The 26834-nt window shown below is 33.9% G+C and overlaps 1 protein-coding gene across 14 annotated transcripts in view; it reads right to left on the bottom strand.

The window, feature by feature from the left end:
* RhoGAPp190 (Rho GTPase-activating protein 190) overlaps nucleotides 1-26834 on the bottom strand; it is a 231649-nt gene that overhangs the window by 63757 nt on the left and 141058 nt on the right. For 13 of the 14 annotated variants that reach the window (XM_089232991.1, XM_089232992.1, XM_089232978.1 and 10 more), the window contains one exon: nucleotides 4407-4574. The exons of the other annotated variant lie outside the window; for it this stretch is intronic. In XM_089232991.1, coding sequence (XP_089089117.1) covers nucleotides 4407-4574 — 168 coding nt within the window. The remainder of the gene's footprint in view (nucleotides 1-4406; nucleotides 4575-26834) is intronic. 14 annotated transcript variants of the gene reach the window in all.

Here is a 26834-nt window from a genome sequence, read left to right as displayed (position 1 = left end):
TGGGCCAGACTGTAGTACCATGTAATACAGCGGTTCTCAACTGGGGCTCCATGGCGACTTAAGGAAAATAAAATAAGTAAATTTGATAGATAAATGAAAAAAAGAGGCCTACAGGGTTCCGCCATAAAAATTATATACAAAAAGGGCTACTCGAGTCAAATGGGGCTCAGATATAAAAATTATGTACTGAAAAGGGCTCCGCGAGTCAAAAAAGGTTGAGAACCGCTGATGTAATATATATGGAAACTTAATGAACTTACACAACATGAATATATACTGAAATTGATTTTATATGGCTATTCCAAAAAACTGGTAGAAAATTGGTAGTGCAGTCCATGAACTGCTCAAGCTGGAAAGCCAAAATTTACGATGGCTGTTACTTGTATTTTAATTGTCTATGAGGTTCTTTTTAAGTATATAGGTGGTGAAAAAAACTGGTATAATGTTAATTGAATACCTCATAAAATTTCAAAATACTTTTTCCTAAAAACGGATTATTACTAGGGGTGGGCGCAGGCCCGTCATTGGGGGAAAGAGGGCCTGGCTTTTACTAAAATTCAAAAAATACAATAAAAACGGACAAACAAGGTGAAATATATAAATATATTAATTATATTTTCTTTGTCGTCGCCCCCCCCCCAGAAAAACTTGAAATGACGGGCCTGGGAGGGTATCAGTTCAAAATTTAAGTGATCTGAACATTTCAAAGTAACTATTTATAACATTGTAGGATTTAACAATTAGCCAGGATATACCACTTTTCCAGGTGATTGAAAATTAAACAGTATGTAAAATAATATATACCCTACAATTACAAAAGTAAAAAATGTTTTTAGATACTTCTCATCACATTATATAAATTTTAAATGTTTTCAGTTTTTGAAGGTTAATAGCTCCAAGTGTCTCTGGAAGAAATTCTCTGTACTCTCCCACCCCTCCTCAAGTTGGTCCTGTGTATGCCCATGTTGGTAACTAACAGCATGTTCACAAAGTCTTTAATTGGGCCTTTTTCTTCTTAAAACCATTAATAATAGAATTTCCTAAATGTTTTAAATGAAGTAAATATTAATACTATGGCACTTTTACATAAATTATTTTTTTTTAGTTGTACAATTAAACTTTTCATATTATTCGCCCAGACACTAGTCATATCCAGGAAAAGTTTTCACGTGCAGTAATATCACAAACAAAGTTTGATCACTGTATGACAAAAATTGGCAGAGAAATTTAATTTCAAAATTTGAAATTTTTTTGGTTCTTAAGAGCATGGCTATGCCAGCTGCCAGAAATGTCATTCTGGATCAGAGATTTTTAGAAACAAAAATAGAGTGAATAAATTAGAAAAAACAATTAGATGCATAGAAGGCGATGAAAATAAACTGATCCCACAAATGCCATATTGACCAGTAGTAAATGTACTCAATGCACTACCTTGCCGTTTACAAAAAAAGGAATCAAATATAAAGACAACGGAACAAGAGCAGTATAATGCTGTGCAAATCAAACAATTTAAATTGATGACGAAACCAATTATGATTTTATAATCTATGATTTCAATATACGTTTTAAGATCTTATAAAGATTTTACATTCAAATCAGGATTTTAATTATGCGATACAGAATTATATATTTGATTTATGATTGTATACGCAGATCATGATCCTGTAACTTCTTTATACTTATGTTTACATTATATTTTATAATGTATATTTTTACATATAACTAAATTGTCAGTGAGGACAAGCTGATATTGCTATATGATGATATGGCCTGGTATCACTTGATTTGACGGTTCTTAGGAGCAATTTTTTTAGCTGCCATTGAGGGGTCAGTGCAAAAAAAAACAAATAGGAATAATTTGAGGTTGCTCCCCCACCTTTAATGTCACTCAGTATTACTCTTTTGTGACTTACTAGTAAGTCAAATTCTTCAATAACTTTGTTGCACAATTTTATGCTGAAATTAACAAAAAGAATTGATCAGTTTGCAAACAATTTATCAAATGCTAAAAATGTACAAATAAAAATTCTTAAAACTGAGAAATATAAATTGTAGTCACTCAAATGTATCAACATCAGTGACTAGTTTGAAACTGATATTTTGTTATTTGGTTGAGTAAAAATTCAAGTATTTTGCTGATCAATCTGAACAGAAATCCCCCATTCTTTTCTCAAACTTTGAACTTTAATATTTAAGTCAATATTTGTCATACAGCAATAAAACTTTATTTTAACATATTTCCAAAAGGGAAAACTTTTTCTAAAAAAGAACTAGGGGGATATATATGAAAAATTATATTTTATAGCTTTTCTAAAAATTAATTTGCTTATGTCATGGTGCAATAACGTGAATACTTATATATCCAATAGGCTAACATTTTTGTCATGTCTTGGATTTCCTTTTTTTGAATTTTGCTATTTTTAGAGTTTTAGAGAATCTATACTTTGAAACTACCTTCAAAATTAATGACCTGAATACTTGAATCTTCATACCACTGCTCCATCTCTTGGAAACTATAGGAAAATAGCTTAAAAAGTGTTCACTCTCAAACAGGGTACTGGAGGAAGCTGATGCTTTTAGAATATAAAAACTATGGAAAAACTTAAAAATAACATGAAGACAATAAATTTTAATCCTGTCTTGTTAACCTCCGGTCAAATTCAAACTGAAATCATCTAATAGTTTTCTTGAACAACACCTTGTATTTTTCTGTGAATTTACCAAAAAAATTAACAGGTATGAATTCACCTGTGACAAGTGTATTGGATTTTAAAGGCACAGCAAAATGCAAGAACCTGACTATTAACTATGAAGGAGAAAGGTCTGTAAACCAGATTCTTGAAAACATTACAAAACTTTGTTGATTAGTGTGATTACATCTTATAGTCTTGATAGAATTTTACTTTAGTAACAATATACATATTGTTTTAACCAGGGATTGATAAAATCAGAGTTGTGGATTTTATTTTAGTCAAATATATAAGAGAAGAAAGTATCCAGGTCAGTTCATTGAAATTTTTAATGTTGAATATCATGTAAATAACATGGAAAAAGTTGTAAATATTGGAAGTGGCCAAAGCTGAACAATGAGATTTGGTATTTGCTGGACTCTCTGCATTGAGAAAGATAAACCCCCAAAACAAGCATCCCAGACTAAGCATATTTACACTGTAGACATAAAAGATTAATTATCTGTATTTATATTTGTAATGTAAAAAAAATTCATATATAATATTATACTGTTTTTATTTGTTTCTAATTATTTCTAGTGGGGTAAGATGGAAACATGCTTTGAAACGTGGAATATCAAGGCAATAAGAGTAGCGTATGTACCCAAGTCACTCCATCTGAAGGGATGACTTGGGTACAAGTTTGATTCATTTTTCTGTATTATAACACATTACAAAATAATTATCCTTGCATAAACAAATAGTTAAAATGTCTTCTTTCTGTAGTAGTGCAACTTTTAGTAAAAAATTTTATTCATAAGGGAGATAATACAAAAAATATCCAAAATCTGTGCCCAGTCCACCCAGTTTACAGTATAATTTGTTTAGAAAAACATATCATTAATCATAACTAATAGTGAGAATATTGATATAATGAATTAAATCTTCCATCAAAAAGAGATATTTGATTCTTTCATGAAAATCAGATGCATTTTTCTTCATGTTCTCATTCCCTCTTAAAAGCTTTATTTTAAAAAGCAAGTTTTCACAAGGCTGAAAGCCTTACCTTTACTTGAGCATATTCATTTCCAAATATAACCCTTTCAGACCCAGTACTAACAAACTGGGAGGGGTGTTTTTTCTCACTGCAAATATTCTTCTTTAACCTCAGAGTTATGCCTTGACCTCAACGATAACACACACAAGATACTTAAAATTGGGGCTGAACTCCCAAAGGTTTAAAAAAAAATTTATATCTAAAGCGAGAAAAAGCAACCCTATTTCACTATTTGTGCAAACAGGGCTGGAAGGGTTAATATAAAATTGACTGTTTTGGGTTGATATGTCGGACAACAGTTTGATTAAGGACATAAAAATTAAAAACCATTAGTTATGATTCATGTATAATTCACCCAAGGGTTAAATTATGAAGATAATAACACTCCCCTTCTTGAGTTAAGGGTTTGGATCATGGAACTTGATCGTGGATTTCGCTTCAAGCAGGAAGTCACACTTTAACTAGCCTTCATATCAATTGATATAGTGAATGAATGACCCAATAAATGACACTTACAAAAAAATGTGAGAGTGAGAATATTGATATAATGAATTAAATCTTCCATCAAAAAGAGATATTTGATTCTTTCATGAAAATCAGATGCATTTTTCTTCATGTTCTCATTCCCTCTTAAAAGCTTTATTTTAAAAAGCAAGTTTTCACAAGGCTGAAAGCCTTACCTTTACTTGAGCATATTCATTTCCAAGATCCATACTTTCAGGAGTGGCCAAAGGGGCATGGACCAGTCCCACTTTAGGGAGAGTTGCACCAGACTTGTGAGAAGTTAAATTTATTCTACCGATTGCATCAGTTAAATGGCCATATTGCTTCAAGTCTAATTTTTTTGGCTAGAAGGGAAATTCCAGGTAATTAAATTCAAAAGATACACCTTGAATTTATAATAAATGTGTTTTTTGGGATGTTCAAATCTTTATATTAGGTACAACAAAAAAGTAACAAATTAATGCACAGTAAAAAATAAATTGCAGACACTGATATATATTCATGCAAACATTCAAAGTTAAATAGTTCGGGCAAAAAAAGTCAAACTGCTATTTGCAGATATAACTGATAATAAAAATTATATAAATGCAGTTTTGAAACTAATGTAGATAAAATATTTTATACATACACATGCATTTTTTGAATATTTCAGTTACAATTTGAGTTTAGTAAAAATTAGAATTTTTGTTTCTTATGTTTATAAGAATGTTAATATTTAAAATGCATCACAATATTAAACTTCAAGCAAATAAATTTAAATTCTGTTTGTTACAGATAATTGCGATGCAAGAATTGCAAAGTTTTAAAACACACATAACTTTCATGCACTCATAGAAACTGAAAATTTCATGCTTTAGAGCTTCTAAAAAATGCATGACATTCTAAAAAAAGGCTCTTTTTAAGGAAATTAAGAGGGAGAGAGGAATTCTCTAACAGAACTACATGGACGTACATTAGGCATGATGAAAGTTAATATGTGAGCAAATTGCAAATTATTTTTCAGTACAAACTTTTATTTAAACATTTTTTACCTGTAGCCATTGTAAAACTTCCAGAAATTTAATTTTTTTAAGGTCTGCATGCAAAATTTGAGTACGAGTTATTTACCATTTTTACTTTAAATAGCTAAAAAGTTCCTACTCATACAACAATTTTGTCCTAAAACTGTGTATTTAAACCTATGCTGTATTACAAATTTATATGAGAAGCTTAGAATCTCGAAATCTCTAAACTCATAATAGAAAGAATTGCCTATTTTTCTAATTTCAATAATACTAGCCCAATGGTATGATCTACAAGATCTGTTTTTTGACACACTCCAAAGATCTCTTTCAATAGTTCAACCTATAACTTTGCTACCAAATGTTTTGTTTTCTGAAATTATAACCCCTTCCCTAAGAGACCTTCCTTTGATTTAATTACTCCTAACTTTACTCTGTTCCTCAAATCTTGAATAGTTTAATGGATTTTTTTTGGCACACTATTGGGGCGCGGTAGCCCGGTCGATAAGATACTCGCCTTAAGTACCAGAGGATGTTTAGAGGTATCACGAGTTCGATACCCGGTTCGTCCTTGTCAGAAAACTTTCCTGACACAGGGGTACAACAAAAAAAAACGGCGACATGACCGCAGCAAAAAATTGCTACAGCAGGGAGTACCCCATCGAGGGGTTAGCGCTCCAAGCTCTCGATGAGTATAAAAAACAAGCTTGCCGTTCGGAATCGGCAATAAATTGTAGGTCCCGGTCTAATTAGCCCTCGTGTGCAGAAAATGACCGTGGTGCGACAAAAATGATCAAATGATTTGGCACACTATTACATCTGAATCTTGAGCCTTGTTGCCAGCAATGTATTGAAATGTACCTCTGCATGCAAAACTTAAATATTGCATTATAAAATGTGAAAAAAAAAAGAATGTGATATTTTCTCCTATGGTGTCTCTTCTTACAAGTAATATATGTTAAAAAAGAAAAATATTTGCTTAAAATACACCAACTTGTGCAATTAAATGTTAATTCAACATGTATGAAAAGCAGAAGTTATTATAAAACCATTCAACATATAAGAAGCTTGGACAGTTTGACAAGGTAAAGCTGACAATTTTTTAGACTGTAGAGTGTGTACTTTACTTTCATTCTGCATAAACCACAGTGTACTGTTATACCATGCTAATTTATTTTTACTTTATAACTGAGTATTAAGTGTGATACTTAGTCATGTTTTGGTTATATTTTACATCCATATATTTTTTATGGGCATAATTATTTTTCAACCACCTTGTTGGGCAATTTGTATATATAATGGTGAAGAGAGCTACAGAAAAAATACACAGCACAATTTTCAAAAGTCAAGTAGGATACATAAAATGAGTGATGTTTTGTGCATGTTATCATCAACTTTGACTTTCACTAGCTTTTTTCTAGTTCTCAAGAAGTACCAAGAACAACAAAGCTTAGTCTTGAAAGCTGAAGGAAAGGACATACACTGGCTGATGAAGCAAAGAATCACTCCTTTCAGGTTCAAGGTAGTTACTTCCAACTGGTAATTATACAGGGTGATTCATGATTCAGTACCAGTGCAAAAAACTTGCAGGAGAGGTAGGAGGCATAAAGACTATTCGAGATCACATAGCATTGCAAGTGCAGAGTGGCACGATCATTACAATCTGCAGCTCCATACGCGAGGTGCATGTTGGCCAATTCAATGTTTGAGTAGTCATTTATCTTACTACTTTAGCGATTGGTTCTCAAATACTGGTTTTCAGCAGGATCATTTGTGCAGTTAAACATCCGTACAACACCCTCTACCATATGAAAAAGGCATTTGCGAACCCGCAATGCTATGTAATTCCAAATCATCTATGTCCCCCCCTCCAATCCCTCCTGCAAGTTTGTTGCAATGGTAGTGAATCATCATTTATATTAGTGGAAGGGGAGAGCGGACTCTCTCACTTTTTATTTTGATAAATCCCAATATCTTATGATTTCAGAGTGAATGAATGGAATCCATAATTTTATAAGGAAAATATATCTTTTTGTTGAGGTGGTAGCACTGTATAGGAAATTTTTTTTTTTTCAAAAACTCAAATTATGAAACAAAAAAGAAATAAAGTGGAACTAGAGAATATACAATCATAAAAGTCACAATATAGCTAAGAAAAAAACACAAAGTGAATAAAAATATCTGAAAAATGTAGAAAATAAGGAAAAATAAATTTTCATAACATATTAATTTAGAAAAAAAATCAGAGATCAAAATATATACTACTACTTACAACTCAGAGAAGGGGAAAATTAAGGGAAATGCAAAAAAAAAAGAAACCACCTAATGCACATGAAGATCAACAAAAAATGAAATAATAAAATTAGACACAGAAAGAAAAAGTTAACAAAAGAAAATAATAATAGTAATTAGCCAAACAGACAAAACAATGGATTCACATTCAATATCAAAGAGAATAAAATGGTAATAACGCTAAAAATGGTCAAGTAATAATGGGAAGAGAGATAAGCAAATACAAATGAGTCTAAAAAAAATAATTTCTCTCTCTCTCTCATGTAGGTTTTTCACCTAAAAAAAAACTATTGTCCCATGCACAAAGAAAGACATCCATCTGCTGTAACCCAAAACATGATTCATTGAAATGCGAAAAAAAAATATCACTGATGACCAGCTCCAAAAACCAAGACACTTTTTTTATGATAACTTAAAATAGTTGAGATGCAGACCATATCTGTTGTTGCAGTCACATTAAAGGCAGCCCAACAAAATATAAATGTTACATATGGGCATACACACACACAAATAAAAGGTTTTCAGGCTAAATCCCTACTCCTTGGAGCAGAGATCATAGGTTATTTTGGATTTAAACCCAAGTAGAAAAAGGAAATAACCCTCTTCCCCACCCGAGATGAAAATAAAAAAAAAGAAAACCCCTTCTTTTCCAGATACTCTGGAGAAAATCTAGAGTATTCTACAGGTGTTGCATAATTATTATGCTATTGTCTGCAATAACAATTTCATTCTAATGATGTGATAATTTATATATACTAACATAACAATCATTTATATATCTGCCAAGATTTATTGCATTCCAACAAATATTCATCGAAAAAATAAGTGTTAGAAGGAGAAACTAATTTTTTTTTAAATTGAAAAAAAAAATGTATAGTTTATGATACAGTTTTATAATGCAATGGTGCCTCACAATTGGACAGTACCCATAATTTGATGTTCAAATTTCGAAGGACTGACCATATTACATCAAATTGCTCAAATTGCAGCATATACTTTCATCTATATATGTATAAAATAACATGACCTGACTAATTGATTCATTTATCATTGCCGAGCCAAAACCACTGAAGCTTTAAATGTGAAGTTTGATCAGTATAGTTCTATTTAATAGTAGTTGTAATGCACGACTTTGCTTGCATGGATTTTGTAATCTGAAAATTTGCCCTTATATATGACCCCTTTAAGAATTGAATTTTGAAAAAATCCTTTCTTAGTGAGTCCCTACAATAAGAAATAAAACTACTGACCGAATTTCATATTTATAGCTCCAGCTGTCTTGATTCAGTGATTTCTTCATATAACCTTTGAACCCCCCCCCCCCCCCACTAAGAATTACATTTTGAAAAATCTTTTGTCAGCGAGTCTATACATTGTAAAATAAAAGTATGGACCGAATTTCATATTTATAGTTTCAGCAGTTTCAGCTTAGGGATGAATGAATCAGTCAGGTTGTTTTTTATATATAAGATTGTAGAGACTCACCACAAAGGTTTAACACTATTTTTCAAAATTCAACCCTTAAGAGGGTCATAAGAAATGATGGTTTCAAAGTTCATATGAAGAAATCATCGCTGAGCCGAAACCTCTGATTCACTAAAAAAGAATTTTTCAAAATTAAACCCTCAAGGGGTCATGAAGGGGGTTCATGGCTCATATTGAGAAATCTTCGCTGAGCCCCAAAACTGCTGATTTCAATATGAAATTAGGTTAGTAGTGTTATTTTATAATGTAAAGACTCACTGAGAAGGGATTTTTTTAAATTCAATCCCTAAGGGGGTCATAAGGGGGAATTTTCAGATTAAAAAATCCATGCGAATGAAGTCGCGGGTAGTAGATAGTAGTATAGAATTAGATAGATTCACAGTTGGACATTAGTTTGGTGACAGATTAGATTGCAAGACAGCATAGTACATTAAAATTCACATTTGCTAACATTGCTAAAGTTGATGTTGAGTAGCAATGCCATTAGCAAAATATCTTGTATGCGTATCATTCAGAGAATTTGACACCATAGGATGAAAATTATAATTACTTCCAAGTAACAGAAAATTGTTATTTCTTCTTGCCAATCCTATCAAAATATGTGTTCAATACAGAGATGTACAGTCTTGTAGATTTTCAAAATTCAATGACACAAAACTGACATAAACCAGAATTTTTAGAGTTTTTAACTTTACTACTAATCTCCATCTTTTCAAATTTATAGGGAAGGATCAACTTTAAACAAATTTATTTGAAAAAAAATTTCATTTCAACATAAAAAAACTAATTTTATGTCATCAAATTCATTATATATATATACAATTTTAAATTAAGAAAACCAATTGACGATTTTATGTGCTATTCACTATAGATTTCTATGAATATTTTATAAATGCACTACTGAATATAATTCTTATAGTGCAGAAACTGAAACAGAAAACATTGAATCTATTTTTAAATATAATAGCAGTCATCTGCTACCCAGTAACTGAATAGTTAGCACAGAGACTTTCAGTTTTGTTCTTATTTCATTTCACCAGCAAAAGTATAAAAATCACTCAGAAATTTAAATATTATATGCATTACAAATTTTAGCATATCTGATTTGAATGAATTTTTACATGAAGAAAAATTATTCTTTATAATGTTTTGTTGAAACAAGCAGATTCCACCGATATTAATTGTATATTATACATATTATTTGAAAGTATATCACTTTGTTTTATGTACTATTAACAGTTAACATGGTAGACGTAGAAACACATTGAAGAAATGAAGCCAAAATATTGCTTCTCTCTGTACCATTAAATCAACCACTATACATTTTTTGCCAAATTTCAGTCAACAAAACTGATATTAACCAGTCAGCTGAACATACCTAACATTGGAGCATACATCCAAGACTTGAGTACATGTTGTGCCAGATTGTCTGGTTTGAATTTTAAAAAAAACTACATTTTATGCACTATTATGAAATATACATCCAGAAAAACATTGAATATTTTTTCTTTTATTCACAATTCTTTATAAAAAAACGTTCTCATTACATTCTTTGAATTATCATTGAAAATTATAATTTTCACTTGCCCTTTGACTTTGCCAAAATTTTCAGTCATTTATGTTTATTATACAACCTCCGACAATAAAGTTCGGTTAATGAAGTCAGAACGACCGATCTGGCAACACTGGCGAAGCAAAACGCTGCACATGCATAGCGGCAGGTGTTGACCATCTCCCGCCACCGTTGTTCAGTTGAGCGTCGTTTGAGTTCCGTGAAAGACTTGTTTTACAAAGTGCTCGTTTAGCGCGTTGGTTCTTAACTGAGAACAGGAAAATGAATGAGCATGGAATGGCATTCTTCTGCATCACCTCTTCGGAAAAAGGTCAGTCGGGAAAAATCCCGCATCAAAACGATGCTAATCACCTTTTTTGATAGTCAAAGCATTATCTACAAGGAATTTCTACCTGAGGGAACGACGATGAATGCTGCAACGTACATTGAAATTTTGACCCGTTTCATGAAACGTCTACGCAGGGTACGACCTCAGTACGCACAACAAGGTTCATGGTTGTCAAACAGTTCCTGGCAAAAAAGGGGCTGGTGCAAATTGAACATCCACCATACTCGCCAGATCTCAATCCTCCAGACTTCTTCCTATTCCCACGACTAAAACTCGTGTTGAAAGGAAAGAGATTTGACGATATTCCTGACATCCAACAAAACGTGACGAGGCTGTTGAACTCCATCCCAAAAGAAGACTTCTTGCAAAGTTTCCAGGACATGTATAGGAGATCTCAGCGGTGCATAGTAATGGGAGGTGACTATTTCGAAGGACAGTAAGGTAACTTTCGTTACCATTTCATCTACGTTAATGTTACAGGACTATCCACCGAACTTTATTGTCAGAGGTTGTAGTTCATATTACTTTTTCAACAGAGGCAAATTTGAACTTTTTAGTCACTCAATTTGAATTGTAAGCGAACTTGAAAACAATTTATCAAGTCATTGAAACCAATATTGGAATATGAAATTGTATATAGAAAATCTATTGTGAAAGATACTTGAAATTTTATAAAAAAAAAAAAAATTAAATGCTCTTGCTATATTTTTAAATCAATATGTTCTGTACTGGGTAATTTTTCTGTACTCAAGAATGATAAATATTTAATTTTAAGGCAGCAATAAAGTAGATCTACATTTACTTTGAATGCTTTATATTATATGGACAATTTTTTCTTCAATTTTGTTCCGTAAACCCATCTCAACAGACGCCTCTTTCACCGCCAAACAATTTCCCAAATAAAACTGCTTTTCAAACTTCTGATTAACGGTCACCCCCTCTTTTACTTACAAAAAAAAATTTCCCACTGGTGTGTGCAAGGTTTTACTGTATTATCAAGGCTAAAGATATACTTAAAACCAACAGAGATACCACTGCACTCTGAACCCAGGTTAATGGAAAAATCTGTCTCCTTTTTGAGTAAAAGTGGGTTCCTCTTGAAAAAAAATGAAGTCCCCCCCACCCCATACCATCATTTAAAGGTATCCCTGTGAATGAAACCGATAATTGATTTTTAAAAACATGTTCAATCTAAATATTCACTAACAAAAAACAGTTTAGTTACATTCATCGATAAGTATTCTATTGGTACAGAAAAGTTGCTAAGAAAGTGTAACAAATATAAAATAAATATAATTAAGTTGAGCAAATTATATACACACTATTTTCTGATAAATCAGTCTATAAATTCTCTTTTGTTTGATTTTTCATTTCAGAGAAAACCTTAGCTTCAATAATATCTTACACATAAATTTAAAGCAAAAATGATTCTGATCATCTTCCGATTCATATAAATTCTTTTTGAGCAATTTCCAGCTGAAATGATTTTCTTTTCCCTCCCTGATGGTCTACCACCATTTAACCGCCACATATTTCACACCTGAATATGGGAGCTATGTCAGATTTGTATTAGCCCAATAATTCTTAAAAGATATATAATTTTTTTGCACCCTTCCAACTAGGATTTGGCGACCCTCCTCGAGCGGCACCCTGTGGGACTGCATATCCCAAGAACTGCTTGTGTTGTGGAAACAGAACTTTTTTTCTTCTTAAGGGAAAGCCAACTCAAAGTTAGAAAACTTCAAAATTGTATTCAGCCGACCACCACTGCACATTAACAGTCTAGCTGATCTCAAATACGGATTTTCGTGATGTGAACTCAAGACTGGATATTTATGATGAATTTTTTACAGATTTGGTTTTTTTTTTAACGAACTTAGGAAATGATTTTTTTTTTTTTGCAAATTCAAACGGGCGATCCAATCCGATGATTCTTCAAGAGGAGTATGTGCGATCGTGTGGGAACGAAGAGAATTTACGAGGTAAATATGCTGTCTCTGATGTGGGTGGGTAGTCTGAAATACCAAAATTTCCGATACGTAACCGGCAGGAGGAAAAACCCTCAGAAATTGGAAAATTCTGTATTATAGCCACTCATTCAGAGATGCAACTCGATACATCAGCCTTATTCATGATATATAGTCTGCAGGGTTATACGTATATTTTATACCAATAAGTATAGTACTTTAAAGTATGGAACTACTTTTCAAGGACATGATGCCTTAGCACAATCATGCAACACCCCAGCTATAGTGTAACTAGCCTCCAGGTCATATTTTTAATTATTAATTTTTAATATCAAGAGACAATTCTTACCTTTTAGACCCCAGGGACTGCTCAGCTACCAGAAACCATCAAAAGTCTTGCTAGTGTTCCAGTATGGGCTAGTTTGTCCGCTTAGTCTCTCGGCTGGGGTCTTCCAGTCATTAGACGAAAATGAGACTAAAGGTCGGGCTGCTGATGTCCCACCCAAATTAATCTCTCAATGATTATTTTTCTTAAATTATGATTCTTTAACAGTATAGGTTCTTCTCAGGAGAAATACCACATAGAGTCTCATTGGGGGTTTTGTGTGTTTATAATACATTTTTATAAGTTGAAAAAAAAATATTGTGTGTATAAATACCTTTTGCCGGTAGATGGCCGCGGATATCCGCTGGTAAATAATTCCTTTCATTCAATTTCCGATTATCCTTGTTGGTCGTGTTGGATGAACCTGGCCAGTTCACCTGGCATGTTGCTAAATAATAGTTTTACCGTTTACAATATTTGTGAAAGAGTATGCAAATGCAAATTGTGTTAAAATGTGCATTGTGTGTGTATATGACGTATTTATTTTTCTTGTCAAAATGAAGTGTTTCCGTGGTCCATGTGGACCAAGATTATTATGTTGTGATGTGTATAAATATGAATAGTGTTTATTGTACGATCGCATTATCCTTCTGTAAACTTGTTACTGTAGTGTTGTAGCACAGTGGTGCTTTAACGTCTTTCATATCAGTTGATTGTAACGAAAACTCATCTTGCCCTTGGCTTGGAATTATATCCAGAAATGATTGACTAAAAATTTGTATTTGCATCTCAGCAGGTCCAGACTGTTTTTGTGATGAGTTAATACTACACTTCTATTGTGAGCTATGGCGTAGCTTCCCTGGAAGAAATCATACGATGAAACGGTATTGCTTGCTGATGAAAGGACTCTGCATCTGATTTTCATGGTGCTAATCGAGCTGTTGTTATCCACGATTCCACTGGGAGTGCATTGAAAGGTTACAGTAGCATCTACTATAGCTGATGTTGGATCATGACAAATGGTGAGGAGGAGGAAAAAGTTGATACAGGGATTTCCCCTCTACTTTTTTCCCAAAACTTAGAAAGTGCAATGAGTGAACAAAACTTTTATGCGTCCTTTAATGAAATCCCTGGCATCTGATGTGCTATAGCATGTCAACGCCATCTCTGCACCAGTCAGCAATAATATTTTTACTGCTCTACATTATTTTTTAAATAAATTTGCATTTGTTCAAATTTCCTAAATAGTCATGCATACTAAACTGATGAAAAGATAATGGAAAATACTTTTAATACATAACATGACTTTATAGGACTAATTCAGAAGAGATGTAAGAAAAAAAAAAAAACTTGGTGGATGCAATGCTACCTCTATGTATAACAATAACCCCTCTAACAAAAATATTTACCTAAAACAAAAATATTTGATATATATATCTAACAAAAATATTTTTTATTAGTACGTAGCGTATAGTCAGAAAAATATTTCACTTTCCTATACTTAGGCAACTCATATTAATTGGTCAAAGCAGGGTTAAAATATTCTCAACAAGATTGTTGTATGATACAGTCTAGTAAGCTCTTATTTTTATAAGAGCATTTATTTAAGAGCTATTTAAAATTTCTTATCATAAGAAATTGTAAATTGAGGAAATTAGATTAATTTATTCACAAAACAAAGTGGGAACCATAAACACTTTAGCCCTTTCTGGTATGGTGTCCCCATAGAAAGGGCCCACCTGTTTATATTGTTTTCTATAAGTTTTGGAAAAATGTCTGCCCTTTGAAGAGTTAAAGGCTTTATAATATTATTGAAAGAACTGGATTTATCTTTTGTTTTATTTTAATAAGCTAAAGCTTTATTATCAAACATACAATCAAGAAAAGGTTTGCATCTCACTTAGGTGTACATAAATGAGAATAAATTTTTGCTTACATAAAAATAAAGCCGGACCAAACACACAGAACTACATGCATCAAAATTTTAGATTTAGTTATGCATGATTGAGGTTGTATTTTCTCTTTTGTGTTTGTACCTCATCAATCAGTTTTGCCCTATAGTCTTTTTAACATTTGTTTTTCACCATCCATTCTGTGGCAAAAATTATTTCAATTTACTAAACCGAAGAGTTTTTTACATCTTTTTGAAATCCCCCTGTATATTAACACTTGCTAATCAGACTCATTGCTAATAAGATATAGATTTTACAGCCACTATTACTTTGCTTGTCAAAGTCTGAAGTGAAGCCTTGCATGAAGATTAAACTATACAGTCGAATCCCGTTATAACGAAAAACACCAAGAGACCAGAGAAATCATTTCATTACAACAAAATTTCATTATAAAGGAATTCCCATGTTTATGCATTGTTCCTAGGTAAACTTATCTGGAGGATTAGAAAAGTGTTTGTTTAAAACAAGAATTTTGCTATAATAGTATTCGTTAAAAAAGAATTTGACTAATACACTCATGATTAATATGAATTGTAGAATAAAATATTGGAAAGGAACTATTACAAAAATTCTATATTTTGCCAAATACTTAATCCACAACACTTGAAAAAAATATATGAACAGTAACATAATTAATTGGGTTGCTGTATTTTTGAAACATATGACATCCATATTTTTATGGGCATCTTTTTATCAGCCACCTCGTTGGGCATTTTGCCTGTTGTGGCGTTGTATTTGTATTTGTATAACATGCCCTATAATTATTATTTTTTACTTGCGCAGACGTGTTCTTACTCTGCGCACAACATTTGGACATCAGCCTGAAATAAAAAAACATGTTCCCCCCCCTGCACACATCATCATAATCTTTATTGATTTAGGCAGAAAGCCTCTGCAATAGGTGGCAACAAATACAGTACAAGAACAAATTTTAAAAAAAATCATTTTACAAAAATCACAATAAAAATTAATTATAAATGAACTCTTTTGTTTGCAACATAGTTCAAATGGTTATAGTTAGTGAAATATGTATATTAAACATGTTAGTAAATAAAAAATTGGAATTTTTTTTTATCAGGTGGAGAGATTCAATCCACAAAATGATCTCTAAAGGATATTAAACTGAAGAGCCAAAAAAAACTGGTACAGGCATGCGTATGCAAATAAAGAGATATGGAGCCAATCAGAGTACGACGCTGCGGTCGGCAACGCCTATATAACACAACAAGTGTCTGGCATAGTTGTTAGATCGGTTACTGCTGCTACAATGACAGGTTATCGAGATTTAAGTGAGTTTGAACATGATGTCATAGTCGGCGCACGAGAGATGGGACATAGCATCTCCGAGGTAGCGATGAAATTTGGATTTTCACATACGACCATTTCACGAATGTACCGTGAATATTGGGAATCCAGTAAAAAATTAAATCTACAACATCGCTGAGGCCGGAAAAAGATCATGCAAAAACGGGACCAACGACGACTGACGAGAAATATTAAACGTGACAGACGTGCAACCCTTCCAGAAATTGCTGCAGATTTCAATGCTGGGCCATCAACGAGTGTCAGCGTGCGAACCATTCAACGACACATCATCGATATGGGCTTTCAGAGCCGAAGGCCCACTCGTGTACCCTTGATGACTGCATGACACAAAGCTTTACGCCTCGCCTGGGCCCGACAACACCGACATTGGACTGTTGAGGACTGGAAACACATTGCCTGGTATGATGAGTCTCGGTTCCAATTGCTTTGAGCTGATGGACATGTACGGGTATGGAGACAACCTCATGAATCCATGGACCCTACATGTTAACAGGGGACTGTTCAAGCTGGTGGAGGCTCTGTGATGGTATGGGGCGTGTGCAGTTGGCGTGATATGGGACCCCTGATACGTCTAGATATGACTCTGATAGGTGACAGGCACGTAAGCATCCTGTCTGATCATCTGCACCCATTCATGTCCATTGTGCATTCCGATGGACTTGGACAATTTCAGCAGTACAATTCGACACCCCACACGTCCAGAATTGCTACAAAGTGGCTCCAGGAACAGTCTTCTGACTTCCGCTGGCTACCTAAATCCCCAGACATGAACATTATTGAACATATCTGGGATGCCTTGCAACGTGCTGTTCAGAAGAGATCTCCACCCCCTTTACTCCTACGGATTTATGGACAGCCCTGCAGGATTCATGGTGTCAATTACCTACAGCACTACTTCAGACATTAGTCGAGTCCATGCCACGTCGTGTTGCGGCACTTCTGCGGGCTCACTGGGGCCCTACACGATATTAGGCAGATACACCAGTTTTTTTGGCTCTTCAGTGTATATCAGACAGCAAATGAAATAGGCTATTTTGATTTTGAGAAAGGCAATGAAAGATGTATGTCTAATAAAGGTAGGTCTGGGTGTGCAAAATATTTGCATCTAAAGGAATTGTATAAGCTGAGCATGCCATTAGTACATGAGATCAGGTCTTAAATTCATTAGAGTTAAAATATTCTGCCATTTATGAAAAACCTATTTGCACCAAAACAAATTTGCATGAGAGTTCTTTTGAAGCAGAACATTGTAGCCCCAGTGAGGTAGCTTTCAAGACAAAAAAAATTTCAAAATCTACAAAAAAAGTTGTTTGTAGTCAGCAGAAAAATTAGTGCCTATCAGTTTGGATGTTAACTGAGTTTAGAATAACAGGAATATAGTATTGGATGATAGCCAGATCACTCAAGTTCTTCAAAAAACAATAACCACTATTATCAATTATTTTCCACAAATATGCAAGCTAATTGTATTTTTCACTTCTACTCGCCTAAAATGTATCACAAAATTTTAAAAAACATTGTTTAGGAAGCCTATTGGTCAGTATTGTTTCAATTCTGAGCCAGTAGCATAATATAAGTTTTTTAAGATGTGCTGAAATGTGTGAAAAAATTATTTGGGCAAAGGAGTTAAAGATTGGTTCAAATTTCTCAAGATAAGAAGGGGACCAGATCGCAGAACCATAAGAAAGTAGTGAAAAAACAAGAGAGGAAAAGAGTTTGAATGATAGAAAAGATGAGGATATTTTTGCCTCAGCTAAACTGGGTAATACTGTGTTTATTGCTGATTTGGTTTTTAACGGAAAAGTTAATTTTGCCAAATGAAAATGACCCGAGGAAAAAAAATGAAACACCCAGATATGTATAATTTGCGACTACCTCTAAAGGTTAGCCCTAAAAAAAACTAATAATATTTCTTGACCTTAACTCCTTTCCTGAAAACCGTAACCTTGGTTTTGCCAGTATTAATTTTTAATTTTTTGTTTAGAGCAGAAATTTTTTCTTCTCTCTGCAGGTTCAAAGGAGAAACCACAAAGATGACCGTATCATCAGCATAAAATAGACAATGTACAAAAGTTTTGGAGTTTATATAAATTGGTTCTATATCAGATTCCTCCAGCAGTTTAACAAGATCAATTATGTAACAAGAGAAAAGAGCAGGAGATAAAATTATTTCTATACAAATTCTGTCAGGCCGAATGGGGTCTTGACCTTCAAAGACGCATTTTTGTATATGTCACAAATTACAGCTATAAAATGTTTGTTTCCGGACATGCCAACATTGGCTTGAAGCTTGTCAGTAGCAATGAATGTTCAGTTTTGCCATGGGGGGAAGATACCCCCTAGGACAACAAAATCATAGTACAATAAAAAAACACTACAAAAAAATGTTTTCCCAATTTTTTAGTTGAAAGTTCATTACATACAGCACTTCATTGGCACTGGAACCTAGATGGCTCAGGCCACATGATTCTCCCCCAATGCAACTTCCAGAGGTCGAGTCCCACAAGTGATTCATGAATATTCAATGCAATTCCAACCTGTATAGGCCATTGTTTGTCGTATATACAGATGTGTAGCAATCCTAGACCCCATTCCAGTTTCTTTCGCATCAGAGCTCCTACGACACATACAACGAAACATTCATTCTGACACAAGTTCCATGAGCTCAACCATGCACTGTGCAAATTAAGGCGAGTCCAGACTCACCACGCTGAACCACTCAAAAACCTGTTTTTAGCCCACAGCGTGGGGCGGTTTTGATGGGAAGCAGGTTTTTGCACGTTTGGGCATTGAGTAGAGAGGCGGGTTTAGACCCGGCTTTACAGGTTGCCTTCCACGCACAGACAAAACAGACTGGCTGCAAGTTTGTATTTTCTCCCACATGTGTATATGAATTCATCGTTATGGTAAAGATAGATGCAATTTGAATAATAAAAAGAAGTAAAACACACCAAGAAACTCAAAGACCTGATTTTTTAAAACCAATTTCTGTAGCATTGAGAGTACCTTCCGCAGCTGTAGTTTACTGCGGTATTGCGGCCATCTGTAGAAACTACAGACAATCCGTAGCAGTTGGCAACTCTGCTTACACAAAAATTTTCTATAGTTTGGAAGAGAATATTGTGGTTAATTGAGTTAAAAGAGGTTTTAAAATCAATGAAAAGTGCATGAAAACAGCCTTTAGGTTTTAGTAATTTATTTTGAATCACGTAATGTAAATTAAAAATTTGGTCCTAACATTCCACAGTTTTCGTGGAAATCATTTGTTTAAAATTGAGGTGAATAACTTTAAAATATTTGAGACCAAAGCAATCACATGATATGTTTCAGGGAGTGTTTTCTTTTTTTATAGATTGGACAGATCACGTCAGTCCATTTTTCTGTAACAAATAGAGAGTCAAAAATATTGTTGAATATTGATAGTAAAATTTATGTTCCTGCATACAATATAGTTAATTTCTTTAGGTGTCAGAGAATCTGCATGAACGGAACCATTTTCAGTAGTGTGTGCTAGAAGGAACATTGATGTACAGTCATGGTTCCGATGTCCTGCAGATGGACCAGTAGATCTTTCTTGACCCTTGGCAGGCTTGGGCCTCTCTAGAGTCAATTTATAGCATAAAAAATCTCACTGCAGAGAGTAACAAGCCCACAATGGCATACTATTCAATCATTACACTTCATGCATAGTTAGAAAAATGGCAGATGACAACACTACACATAAAAAGCATTAAACAAAAACAAACTTCACGGAAGGTTCACTACACGCACACATTCCAACATGTACCAATTCATTAGAAGTTCTGCAGAGGAATATGGACGAGGTGCATGACTGGTTTAGTAGTAGTCAATTTATAGTGTGAAAAAAATTGTCTCAGGTGCCCCCTTTCCCCAGGGACCCTGTAAGCTCACCCACATGTGGGAGGCATATGCACATAGTTATTTTGTTATATTGTGGGTATCTGAAGATATTGTTTACCCCTCCCTCTCCCATTACAACCTAGGGATTTTCTCAACTCAATGAAATAATGACATCCAGATTTGGAAGAAACAAGGAATTAAGAACTTCACGATATAATTTTTTTCCACAACCAAAACTCAGCAGTGTCACTGACATTATGTTATTTGTAACTATTATAAAGTAAACCTCCTTTAATGGCCACCACCAAACAGCCACATTTTGGTGGAACCGAGTACGCCCCATAGACTTAACACTATAGGTAACCTCCGAACAATGGCCACTTTGGACTGATAGTCAGAAAAAAAAACTTGTATCACTATGAGGAAATATAATTTTCAAGCGGTAAAGAGAGGAAAAAGGGGCCATTTGGGTGATCTATAGTTGTACCATGGGCCACATAAGTGGTCTTTGAATGCACTGCTAGTCACGTAAGTGATCTTGAACAGCGCCCTAGGTCACTAAAGTGATCTGTAAATGTGCTTCTTACAGGCCTAGAAGTGAAAATTGAAAAAAAGTAGGAAAAATAGGAACATCATTGACAAAAAAAAAAGGAAAAAATAAGAGGAAAAAAATGGAATTCACAAATTATCATAGTATTTTTAAATGTTCTGTCGTTCAGAATCATACCTCGAGTATTTTAATTATAGTTTTATCTGTTAATATTTCAAGAAACTCAAGTTGTGACAAATTTGGAAATCTTTCATTCCCACAGAATGTGGTATCGGAAATAATGTATAAAAGCAAAACTGAAAAGAAAATCAAATTTCTATTGTTAGTTGAAAAATCCAATTAGAGATCATGATCCATTTTTTCAACCCATGCTTTTCAGAAAAAAACCCTGTCTAGAAGCCAAAGAAATGTAACACATATATGCTCAACCCATTGCCCAAGGGCCAAATGTGGCCCACTACTTCAACCCTAACTTTGTAAAAATGAACTAAGCAACACATTTCCGGATCGTTGAAAGACACCCGCAGCACAGTTTCAGATCATTCATGTGGCTTGTTTCACATTCCCAGATCACTTAAATGACCTGTGGCATATTTACAGATCACTGCAGCACAGTTCCAGATCACTCAAGTTACCTGCACTGCTGTTCCACTTCACTTAAGTGACCCACGGCACATTTGCATATCATTCGAGTGACCCACAGTATATATTTACAGATCACCACAACACTGATCAGAGCATTCAATCGACCCCCCCCCCATGGAACATTTATAGATCACCTTAAGCCTGAACCCATAGCATTGTTCCAAGTGGCCCGTGACACATTTTAAAATCAGTGAAATGGCCCAAATTCTACTGAAGGTTGAACACCCTTGATGTGGCACCTCCTGGAGTTACATTACACTTGAAGGATGCAACGATTAGAAAGGCCTGATGTTCATGAATGTGGTTTTTTTTTCAAAGATGACGGTAGTCATCAATAGCATAAAAATGAGCCTAATATGCCTCAAAACACACATGCCCAACCCATAATCAGTGGGCCAGAAAGTTATCAGAAGTGGCCTGCGATGAATAACAATACCACACCCGCGATACATTTCCAGATCCTTTTCCTTTCAAAAAAGTTAAATTATTCTATAAATCTAAATAAAAAAAATCCAAATAAAAATTTAATAATTTTTAATTATCAATTAAAATGATAATTATGATATATCATTTTCATATAACAGTTATAGTTCTTGTTTTTATTCATAGACAATGTCAAATTCTAAAAGGTCTTGTTTTTAATTTAAAACAGTTTCCCAACCTTTTTTTTCCCATCACCCCCTTCTTCAGAAATTTTTTTCTCCCATCGCAATCTAACCCATAGGATCCCATGTTATACCCGTGACTTCTACCGCCCCCCCCCCCCTGGAACTTTCCATCGCCCCCAAGGGGGCGTTAACGCCCACGTTGGGAATCACTGATTTAAAATAACAATTGAAGTTTTAGCATACAAAATGACATTTAAGAAAAAAATCATTTTACGTTTGAAACAATACTGAACTTTATACTCGACAAAACAAAATTAGTAAGCGCAGTCATAGATGCATTCATTAATTTGATATTCTGACATATACAGTCAAATCCTATTATAACGAACTGCAAGAGACAAGAAATAACATAATTATAATGAAAAAAGGAATGTTAAAAAGGAATTCCAGGTCTTTTATATTGTTCCTATGTAAACTTATCTGAGGGATTAGAAAAGTATTCATTAAAATGAGATTTTTGCTATAATGGTATTTATTAAAACAGGATTTGACTGTATCTAAAAAAAATATTGGTGTGATATCAAACCTTTCCACCAAAAAGAGGAACCTTGAATAAAAAGTGTTATTCTTCCCTTCAAGCTATGAAATTTGTATAAAAGCTTAATCAGAAAAGCATGGAGAAAACAAAAAAATAGGCATGAATTTTTTTTCTAATTTTCTGGAAAAGAATGTCCTTACAAGAGGTTTTAGAAAATACCTTTCTACAATCTCCTTCTAATGTTCTGGAGAAACTGAATTCTACTATCCCGAATCTTCACCCATGCAACAAATACTTTCATCACACTTGTATAAATATTAATTCCTGAATAATTAAAATATGCACCGTGCCATCTCCTATTTACTAGAAAGCATCACACAAGTTATCTTTTTAAAAAAATCATGCAACTTAAATAAATCAAGACACTTTGGTTCATGTGCTTTATATAAATCAGTGTTATGAATAGTATATCTAAACACGAGCAAAATGCTAGAGGGATTATATATATCACATATTTTATTACATAGTAACTTATCAGCAACTTGCAAGGCAGACAACACATTGCAGATGTGGAACCTTTGAAATTCCTTGTCAAAACATTAATGATTATGAAAGGTTTACAGAGAGACAAAATTTTTTATAAAATGCAATATAATAGATCATCTTGGTGAATTAATACAACTTCTTGAATGTAAGATATATTATTAGTCCAAAGAATAGAAAATCTCATTAAAGAAATTGTTACATTAAAGGTAATTTCAATAATTAAATTTATCAATTTCCATTCACTATATATTAAAAAAAAAAATGAAAATTTTTTTGGCCTGATGATTCTATAAATCATCATTTGTCTTTATTTTCAAACATTAACTTGACTCAAAACCACTAGAGCAGGGGTTCCCAAACTGTGCCGAGTGTCAACTTTTGTTGACAAAGGTTTTTCAAAAAGACTCATCGTTATGCTACTCTGAGGAGCTGCAGACAAGCATTGATTAGGTCTAGGGAAAGGGGTGCCATGGGTGAAAAAATTTTGAGAACCTCTGCATTAGAGTACTAAAGTAAAACTACGATAAAACAAATTCAGCTTTCGTCGAGTCTATAATTTTTACTAATGACTCTTGTTTCTCTTTCGCACTTCTACGCAAACTATTTGATTTCGCTAAAAATGTCATGTCACCCAATTCCTCTGCATTCTCAGCAAAACTATCAGCAGATTTCAGCAAAGCTTGTATGTCATTTTCCAGGTGAGATTTTTTTTTTTTAAAGTTCCATTAAATCAAAGTGTTGACAGTCTGCCTTTCTTTTTTTCTGCAATGCTCAATTTTTGGTTTTCAAGATACTCTGCATATCTTTTTCGAGCATTCAAAACATATGTTCTCATGCTTTTTGTAATATTTACATTCACATCATTTCCGCCTGCATGTACATGAATATAATCACAAATAAGCCTATGCACAATATATGAGTTTTCTCAAGATTCTTAACCTCTATCTTATTATTGACACAGAAACCCTTTTCTATGGTAGCCTGGCCATGCCTCAACAATATCAAATGCTTCATGATTCCTCATAAATTTTGGTACTTTGCTTGTTCATCATTTCGAAGAACAGTTATCTACTCAAGCATTTTTTCTATCAAATTCCTTATACCACAAGGAATTTCCTAAGACTACTTCTTCCAAGTAAACAGTGTATTCTTATGATTGTGTCCCAATCATTTACTAAAACTTGACCCTTTCCAACGAGTTCAAAACATGTTTGAATTGTGGAATGCAAAAGTTTTTGTCAAACATTTTACGAGGGTCAAAACAAGATATTCCACACAATAGAAAATTGAGCTGGTGAACACTCAATGAATTTCTGTACCAGATGAATCACAATAAGTTTATAAAATCTTTACGAAAAGCAAATATTTTTAAGTCACTTACTGATTTGGAACAGAGTAGCTTTTTCATTGTGTTATTAGCTGCAAAGCCAGCATCAATGAGTTTTATATTAGAATGATTTTCTGAATCAAGAAACAACTAGTTTCAAAAGTTTAAGCGTGGTATTCGTAGATGACAATATCTGTTTTTACAAATCGTTGCAATAACGAAGACAAAACTGTTCTATAATCTTCAACCAAAAAAATCATTGGCTGATCAGTCTGATATGCAGTCAAAAAAAGCTGAAGAGCTTTTGCAACAGATAAAAAGACTTGCAGTTTCGCAGGCAACAATTTCTCTTTAATGTGCCTCCTAAAAATATCACAAGACTTACACTGTGGCCTGGTCCCCTTTTTCTCCACGGCAGAAGCATATACTTCCAAACATGGAAGCAATTGCAGAGCACACTCTGCAACACAGGTGCATTCTCTAACCAGCAGTGGCACACAAATTTCTTTGGGAAAGTAGCAGCTTCAGCTATTTTGCTGAAATCCTCACATCTTCCAGGGGAATCTTCAAAGAGGTTGTAGATACTGGACAGGAAATCATCAATTTCCCATCCACTCTTTGAACACCCACTCTTGAATGCACTGTGTACACTATGCACATTCCTATATCTAAGATTTGTTTTTGAAATCCCTGGGATACTTCAACTTGAAGTGATCTAAAGAACTTCAAATTGACATTTGGCTCATCCAGACATTTGTAGCACCTTCTGTAACTTCAATGGAGAAATGGCATTCTTGAATGCTTCCAACATGCAAGGATGGGATTGCTGTTCTCTTTTCGGAGCAGTTTTGGAGCAGTAAATTTAGTGTTTCGGAGCAGCAATCTGTGAATTCAGAGCAGTGCGCAGAATCATTATTACCATTGTCAAAAATGAAAATTTTTGAACCGAGATAATCAGATTATTCAATTTTGAACATTTTAACCAGTTATAGGGTTCTGGTTTCAAAAATCAGTTTTATATGTTTGATAAAACTTGCATCCACTTGTAGGGACGTAAAAATTATAAGTCATAATCCAAGCCGGAAGAAAAAGTGAAAGTTTACAAATCAAACAAATAAGCATACATTAAAAAAAACCTCATGACATTTTGTTAACTCATGACTCTGTTTTCCTCCAATTTCTTAAGAACACTACACATTTTTTTCTTTCAGTGTTTTCAGACGAACTTGCCCACTTTCGATGTCTACAAAGTTTTTTCTCTTTATCCCCACTTCTATCATTTTCTCTGTAGTGTTCGGCATAGTTTTTGATGATGACAACTGAATTTCCAACTCCCTTTCTTCTGCTTTTAGTCTTTGATTCTCATCTGGTCGTGGAACTTTCTTATCAAAAGTTTTTTGGTGCTGAAGTCTGTCTTAGTACTTCTGACGCGAGCTGCGAACAGCTTTCAGAAGATTGACATCGACATCAATATCTTTAGCATTTCGAGAATGCTGTACATAAGATTTTATTTGCCTAATGCCATTGATATTTTCAACCGAAAGATTTAATCTACATTGCAGGAAATGTTTGTTTACACTAAAGCCTCTCTCGCAGTCTGCATTTCCATGTGGGCAAGACATATTAAGGCTTTGACAAGCACAAGCAAAATTCTGAACTTTGCGCTTCCATCCAAGTTTTTCAGATCAAATATAGATCCCCAATACTTATCTAACCTTTGATAACTCACATGTATATCTTCACACTGCAGAGAAATCCATTCATCCAAGAGAACAGGGGTATCCAAAGGACAAACTTGCGGTAGCTTTGAAACAATGTACTTAATACATGATAATGAAGAGTTTTCCAGTCGTAAAATGGGATGCAAATACTTCATTTTTTCCAGCATGGTGTTCTCAAAAGGTAAAACTTTGAGCAAGTGCTTGATGATCTAGCACCTAATAGAAATTTTTTGTTGAGAACATTCCCCCAACTCAGCAAGATTGGATTCTATTTCAGCACCAACAACTATATTTTTCCTCCAGTTCTCACTGCTTTCTATAGCCAAATTCTGAAGCTCAGCAATTCTAACATTCTGAATATGTTCAGATTTCAAGAAACATGCCATAATTTTTCTAACAAGAGCTCCTAGCTCATCATACAAAATGTGTATGAGGGGCTCCTCTTTTTCAAATAATGTCAGAAAGCCATTCAAAAAGTTCTGATGCTTTCACCAAAACACTTTTATCTGAAAGGACTTCCTGGATTTGATGCAGTCGAGATGAGTCTGATCTGGACTCC

The sequence above is a fragment of the Pholcus phalangioides genome, unplaced genomic scaffold (genome assembly GCF_987345545.1).
Source record: "Pholcus phalangioides strain wild (caught in Gottingen) unplaced genomic scaffold, Ppha-v1.0 ptg000007l_1, whole genome shotgun sequence".
In the NCBI taxonomy this organism is placed as follows: Eukaryota; Metazoa; Arthropoda; class Arachnida; order Araneae; family Pholcidae; genus Pholcus; species Pholcus phalangioides.
This window is presented reverse-complemented; position numbering and strand designations above follow the sequence as displayed.